The 7,663-nt window shown below is 51.5% G+C and overlaps 2 protein-coding genes across 2 annotated transcripts in view; one reads left to right on the forward strand and one right to left on the reverse strand.

Moving 5' to 3' along the window:
* DAGLB (diacylglycerol lipase beta) overlaps positions 1-1,115 on the forward strand; it is a 22,918-nt gene extending 21,803 nt beyond the window's left edge. The window contains exon 17 of the transcript XR_014318567.1: positions 207-1,115. The gene's annotated coding sequence lies outside the window, so the exon portion shown is untranslated. The remainder of the gene's footprint in view (positions 1-206) is intronic.
* RAC1 (Rac family small GTPase 1) overlaps positions 1-6,345 on the reverse strand; it is a 13,886-nt gene extending 7,541 nt beyond the window's left edge. Inside the window, exon 1 of the mRNA XM_082772857.1 lies at positions 6,069-6,345. Within this exon, the coding sequence (XP_082628983.1) occupies positions 6,069-6,103 (35 nt within the window). The 5' untranslated portion in view covers positions 6,104-6,345. The remainder of the gene's footprint in view (positions 1-6,068) is intronic.
* Between the last annotated feature and the right edge of the window lie 1,318 nt (positions 6,346-7,663).

Here is a 7,663-nt window from a genome sequence, read left to right on the forward strand (position 1 = left end):
ATGCACGGAAACTCCTAACAGGCTGTGGCCTTCAGGTAGCTGGTAATGGAATCATACCTGATATAAACATCCATTTTGATAATCCTGAGTTTTATTTTACATAAGTTTGAAAAAGCTTGAAATGTATGATTTTGCAACGTATCACTACTTTTGTGTATTTGAGAAAATACAAACAGCAATCCTCACGATACTTATGGTTATTGCAGAACGTCCCCTCACACCCACTCAACGACCACCCCAACACTTCGCTAACTGAGGTACAGATAAATCACAATCCAGTACTGAAGGAGGAACTGGCACACCGAACCTTCCCCCACAGATCTAGTCCTGGACAGCCTGGAACAACTGGGGGCACGACAAGGTTCTCTTCCAGGTTTCTTTCAGAACTCTGGCAACAAGCTCCTTCCTTCTCCTCCCTCCTCCTCACATCTTATCTGCTGTCAAACATTACATGAACAACATAATTAAACTTTTGTTACAGTTACAATTAAAGGGTCAGAATGCTTGAAATTGGACCTTTTTTTTTTTTTTAATTAACTGCAAAATGGGCTCCTTGCTGCCTTCTCACTTCAAGTGCAGTCTTTTAACAGCTTTAGAGAGTTCAGAGGTGATGGCAAATAATGCCTGAAAGAATCCAAACTGTCTCACAGTCCTCTCAGTTACTCTTCTCAGACAAACTGCATCTCTAAAACCACGTGCTCAAAGCAAGCCAGCAGAAACTTTGACACCTTACTGTCCTTACAGATGAATCTTGCCATCAGCATTAGGTTCAATGCATATGCCTCCTAAACTTGCCACAAGCTCAAGTAACTCAGCAAGATTTTAGTTCAGAACTGCAGTTAATATTAAAAAACAACAACAAATATTCCCAGAAGCCAAATGCTACTACTAAAAATATCTTTTTATCCTTTAGCTTTTGCAGAAGAAAAAAAACAGCTCACAGAAATGAGCTTTAGTCATGGGCTTACTAGCTCTGCTGCTGCAAGCATCTGAGGCATTCACATCTGAATTTCACATTTGAATCGTGGCATTTCTTCTCTTGGTCTGGAAGAGTATGGATTGCCACTTCATTTACCCACGACCATCTTCAAAGTATTACTTAAATTCATTTAGCACTCAGCATTACCCAACCAGCCTTACCCAGTGACGCGTGATGTAAGGCAGGCTCAGTGAATTTGAGGTGCATAACCACAAGTTCCCAAGCATGCTGCAGCCCACAAGTGACACGACAGCAGCACCTGATGACACCACCACCTGCACTCAAGCAATGAAAGAAGAGTTGCTTCAGTGTGCAAAACATCAGGATTTTGTCCCGCACACCCGTTTTTTTAGGTGTAATGTTTCTGAGCTGCCCCCTAGCACAACATCCCACCTACAGCCCTCTGTGCCCCCCCCCCCCCCCCCCCAGTGGCCGCCTGTCTGTGCTGCTTTCCCTGCCTGCCCCCAGGGAAGGCGACGCCAGCCCCTTCCACAGCCCGACCTGCTGTCAGCACACATCCTCTCGTACCAAGCTGTAAGAGTTAAGTGCCACAATTTCTCTCTACTCTCGGTAAATACAATCTCTGAACGTCTTCCCAAAGCAACAAGCTTGAGATCTGCTGGTTGGCAGAAGCAGGACAGGGATTTACCTCACAGAAACTGTGGTGGAGAAGTTTGGGAGCAGCGCGACCCAGCGTCAGAAGGAGAGAGGAGATCCCACCTTATCTCTTGCCCCAGCGAGCATTACTAACAGGCCAGCACCAGGAGCCTCAGCAAGCTGCTCCCTCCCCCACAGGGACACCGTGTGGGTTTCACTCCCTGGGCTGTCTCAGCAGCCACAGCATATCGCAGGACTGCGCTCCTAGTGCCATAAAGCAGGCTCACGGAGGACAAACGTGAAAACCCTCAGAGCACCAAGGAGCAAAGGGCAGATCCTTAGGGAAACCTCTGAGGCCACGTGTTCTCATGCCTCTGGAACCTGTTTGGTCTGATGCTTCATTTACCAGCAGGCTCCTTACAGATAATGCAAGCTTCTAACAAATTGATGTGAAACTTTACATTTCCAGCAGCAGAGCAAGAACTTTTCTCTGTGCTCAGGCTTCTTTGTTCACCTTGCTCAGAAACTGGTGAGTCTGCTCTGGCTAATCAAAACAGTGCAAGGAGGAGGTGGTGAAAGGTTTCATTCCAAGCTTAGAAGTGTCTGCAGTGTGTATCTGCAGCACCGATCAGTCATTTGAACAAGAAAAAACACGTTCAACAACCCTGTTTCAGGCTTGCTCCATCCTCGGTTTCCTGCTTTCCTTGCCTTTTGGCTCACTGCCCCATGAATCAGATCATTATAGTCACCAGTCTTAAAAATGAACACCAACACCTATCTTTATAAATAGAGAACAGCCTCTGAGTACTTTCAGCTGTCCTTTAAAGTGTCTGGTTCTGCACTAAGGAACTCCAAATCCAATTGCTCGGCAAAGTATAAACCCCTGTACATAAAGATTAAGGCCCTAAAATATCACCAAGCCAGTATTAGTTGTAACAAAATTTCTAGCAACTACTTAATCATAGCTCTGTCCTCCCACCAGTACATCAAATGCAACTGGTAACATTTGGCTGTAATTAAAAGCACGGCCTACAGAAATCCGGCATTTTAACCACTTAACAGTAAGCAAAAGGCTTACAAAGACGGCAGTGAATCCCTCGCTGCTTCCTGGCACCATCCAGGAATCAATCTTTACAAAAGCACACATGTACTCATTCCTGCAAACAGAACAAGCCATCTCTCTTCCCAGGCCTCATTCACACTGACCAGTTCTGCAAAGTTTCCCCAAAGCACGGGGGCTGCCTGGAGCCATGTTAGGTGACATTAGGTGATACCAGAAATGCCACCCGAGGACCTGCACCAGCATTTCTTCTGCTCTGAAGGCACCAGGGCTGCACAGATGGTGCACAGTCTCCCTCTTGCCTGCAACTAAAAACCAGTTGTGAGAGTTTCGTTGCCACTTGCAGCCATGGCAGTGGAGGCCAGCTGCAGTACTTGCTGGTTTCAGTCCGGAAACGCTGACATCTGCAAACAGGTGGCAGCCCGCAGAACTCCTGGAGTGCCTCCCTCCTTTCTTTCTCTCTCTGCCAGGATGCACAGCCCAGGTCTCCACTCAAACTTCACTGTCAGGTGCGAAGCGCAGCATTTCTGCTGTAGGCTGAGTTACCCGCTGTTCTTCCAGATAAGCTGTTTTGCTTGCTGAGACACTCTCTCCCCAGTACGCTGCTCAGAACTTACATCTATTTATGCATTAACTTTAGAATGGCAACAATGGAAATCTCCAAACTTCAACTCACTGTGCTCTCCGTGGACTGGAGAGATGCAAGGTGTTCAGTACCCTCCCCAAGCACCACGCTGCACTTGAGCAGAAGCCAGTTATTCCCCGCTCCTCTCGACAGCATGGCTCTAGCAGGCAGGGCCTCAAGGTGAGCCCAATTTCAAACAGGGGCTCTCCATTCACCTCTCCCGCTCTTACAATATTTCTGCAGTAGGTACATACAGCAGAGCGTGAAGTCTGACCATTTCTCTGGCACCCAGTAATCATTTCTCCAAAATGCAGAACTTCCCCTAGCTTTACATGAGATCACTTGAGATTTCATACCACTTAACAGATGCTTTTTTAGAGTGAAAACAAAAGCTGCTAAAAATAACCTATACCAGTGCTTTCTCTCAAGTGTCAATCAGCAGCAATTCCTGTAGTTGTTATTCAAGTGGAGTGCTCTTCATCTGTCCTGCACATTCCTACTTATCTGCATCTACAAGAAGTGCAAGCAACAGTTGCCATTTATTTTTCCTGACACAATCCCCACAGTGAAGAGGAGAGCAAGGGCAAAATGAGATAGCACAACTCGCATTCCTTCCAGCATTTTGCCAGTCACATTAGATCTCTAAACAGATTATCAGACAGAGCCCGAAGAACAAACACAGTCTGTATATCAGAAACAGCCTGCTCATTTACAGATTAAGAAAAAGAAGTCACAGGTACTTCTACAGCTTTATTTTGTTCCTAGCAGACCTTTGCAAAAGGTACATAAAACAGTACTGAAGTTTTATATCACATAAGCAAATCTTTAACTTGCATTGTTTTACAGAAACACTAAAGCTCTAGCCTTATCTAAGCCAAACATTACACATTTTCAATAATACCTGTACTGCTTGAGCTTTTGAAGCAGCAAAGAAACACAAGTAAGTAAATACCTAAAAACCTCAGTGGAGGACAATAAAAAGCTACCAAAAATGAGCAACGGTATCTAAATGCAATCTTGAGAGACATTCTGCTAACTAGGGAGGAAGAAAAACCAATCAAGCTACTGTATTTTGTTCACATATATGGGAATAACTTAATTGCACCACTTTCATTTCCAATACAAGCAGCAGTAAATGTATTTAGAAAAGGAGTAATTTATAAAGCCAGAGACAAAAAAGAGCTGCTTTGTTGAACGAACTATTGAATAACGTATAGTTTGCCTATACAGAGTTCTCAAATCCAGGAGGAAGTAGATGGAACTTTTTCCCCACCCAAACATGATGCATCACCTTTATTTACAGCACCGTCATAGACAACAGTTCAGCTGAATTGAAAAAAAAAAAAAAACACACACAATAAAAACCAAATTAGTTGTTTTTAAAATCAATACAACCAAAAGGCCAGTCCAGAGTCATTCTATCCAGCATCACTGAATTACACTGCTCTGAGAAGTCTTCATTTGTCAAGATGGTTGTCAAGCAAGAAGAACATGGAAGAACACATGTCCTTACTGCTCAGAATCTTGTACAGCAGGAGAAGAAGAAACAAATCTGTTATACTAGGTAATTTTATCTTTCTAGCACACTTAGATGCCTTTTAGGAATTCCAAGTATATTTACAAAAATTAAAACACACACAAATAGCTTGAAGACTAATCCACCACATGAAATTACACAGAGTGGCCAGCCCATTTAACTACACTTACACTCCTCTGTCATCTACAGAAGTTTGCTGTGATACCAATTATGCTCAGCCTACACTGGGATTTTTGTTTCTACCAAGGGAAAAAAAAAAAGCCACCACAACTCTCAAACTGCATAAGACGAGTCTTGTTTTCCAGCTGGCCCGTGATGTTCCCCTGAGCTCTGACGACCAGTAAGAGAGAGAATGCCTCTGAGCTGATGGCGATAGCATCACAGAGAATACTCGGTGGTAAACACACCAACTCTTTCCCCACCACAATTCTGGCATTCGTTATATTGAAATCTGAAACTTGGGAGTTAAATTGGTTCTAAAAAGCCTCCTCAAGTTGTTCCTGACTAGTCTGTAACACCGTGCTCAGGACGCTATAGGCACAACAGTCAGCACAGACCTGCGTGCCGTCTGTTGGCTGTTTCCCTTGCTTCAGCAGCCTCCCTGGGCTAGGAACCCTAACCCTGTGCTGGGAGCCCTACCAGCCGACTCGGGCCGCCAGAGGCACGGTCCCAGCCCCGAGCACCCCAGGCGTGCTGAGATCGCCCGGTCTCACTGCGAGCCCCGGCTGCGGGACCGCTCCGAGCCGCAGGCACCCAGACACCGGCGGGGCGTCCCGGTGCGCGCTGCGCCTCCCAAGGCTCCCCCCAGCGAGCCCCAAGTGCCAGCGGCAGCACCGGGCCCCCGGCACCCCCCGGCCCCCACTCCGGGGCTCCCGCCGCGCTCCGGGGCCCGGGGAGGAGACGGGAGGGGACGGAGCCCCGGCGCTGCCGGCGCCGCAGCCACCATTTGCTGTCGGCAGCCGCCGCCTCGCCCCGCGCTCCGCTCCCCTCCCCCGCCGCCAGCAGGAAGCCGCGGCCCACGCCCGCCGCCGCCCCTCGGGGCCCCCTCAGGGCCCGGCCCCCTCAGGGCCCCTCCGATCACCTCAGGGCCCCCCTCAGCGCCCCGCCGCCCCCCTCAGCGCCTCCCTCCCGCCCCCCCAACGGCCCCTCCGATCACCTCAGGGCCCCGCCGCCCCCCTCGCGGCTCCCCTCAGGGCCCGGCCTCCCCCCGCCGCTTCCCTCGGGGCTCGCTCCGGCCGCCGGGGCTGCCGAGGGCCGTGCCGGGACTCACCCGTCGCCCACCACCACACACTTGATGGCCTGCATCGGGGCTGCGCCGCCGCGGCGGGGCCTTGCTGCCGAGCGGGGAGAGGCGGGCGGCGGTCTGGGCAGCGGGTCGCGGCCGCCTCCGCCCTGCGGCTGGCAGCGGGGACGAGGCAGCGGCCACCACCCGAGGCGGGGAGCGGAGCGGAGCGCAGCGCAGAGGAGGGGTGCGGAGGGCGGGCCGCGGGCGAGCAGGAAGCGGCCGCGCCGCTCACATCCGCCCGGGCCGCGCTCGGCACCCCGCCCTCACGGCCAGCCGCTTCAGCGCCGCCGCTTCGGCGCCACTCGGCTATCTCCGGAGGCGCTCGGGTTTCAACCGGCGCCCTTCGGGTTTTTCCGGCAGCGCCTCGAGGACTTCGGGCGCGTTCGGCAGCGCTCGGCCCCGCTCGGCTCGGGGAGGGAGCGGCCGCAATGGCCGCGCTGCCGGCCCAGTCAGCGCCGCCCGCCTCGGGTGTCCCCAGCGCGGTCCCTCGGCGTTTGGCTCTTTTCTCGGCCGGAGCCTCGCCGAAGTGCGTTGTCCCGCCGTGGCCAGGGCGCAGCTCGCCCGTCGGGAGGCTGCGCCGCGGCCCCGCCGGCCTCCCGTCAGGGCAGGAGCCTGGCTGCTGTGGGGGGCGCGAGGAGCCGGGTGCGGCCACCATTTTGTGAGCCCCTCGGGCCCCGCGGCTGGGGACGGGCCGCGAGCAACCCCTCGGCAACCGGCGGGGTGCGGACACCGCTGTGTGAGCCCGTGCCTCGCTCCTGAGGCCGTCCACCACGGCCCTCCCAGCCATCCGCGGCTGGTGCACGAGTTAGCGCTCGGCATCTCTGGAAATGTGTCAGTGTGAAGCGACATCTGCTTTGCAGTCGCCGCGTGGATGTAACTCGGGGCACTGGAGCACCCACCGGGCTCCCTGCGTGCCGCTGTGGGTGGACATCAGCTTCCCCGGACAGCCACACAGCACAGGCCGGCCCCTCTTGCTCAGCGTGCCAGCACAGCGCAGGGCCAGAGCAATTCCTTTCATCGACAGACCCTCGCACTGCCCTCCCTCCTCCTGACACGTTGTGACATTAATTAATTCTGCTGGCAAGTTTCAGACAGATCAGTGCACAGTCAGCTTCATGAGACGGGACAGCCCGAGCCACTCATACTAGGACTGCCAGGCTACAAAGAGCCTTGGGTTCCTTTTTTTCCCTGAGCAAACCAGTTATTTTTAGTAACTATTGAAGTGAAAGTCAAGCAGAGCAGGTCCAACAATCCCAGGAGCCTTTTCATTTCTACAGTTAGTTCTTGCCATTATTCTACTTGGCAGAGAAGCTTCTGGTTGGACTGATGCACACAACCACTGTTCTCTCCACACTGCCATCCGTCCAGGCCTCAAAGAAAGTATGGGGAAAAGCACATGCTTCTTGTGCCAAGTGGATGAGTTCACTGAAATTGATAGAGTGTACCACCAAGGATGGTTTTCAAGTGGTTTAATCTATTAATTTCAGAACATTTCTAAATGATTTTGATACCATACAACAAAACCTCATCAATGGACAGAGCATCCCATGATATTTAATCTCTTCCATTTTTCTTTCTCA

The sequence above is a fragment of the Aythya marila genome, assembly GCF_965140915.1.
Source record: "Aythya marila genome assembly, chromosome: 15".
In the NCBI taxonomy this organism is placed as follows: domain Eukaryota; kingdom Metazoa; phylum Chordata; class Aves; order Anseriformes; family Anatidae; genus Aythya; species Aythya marila.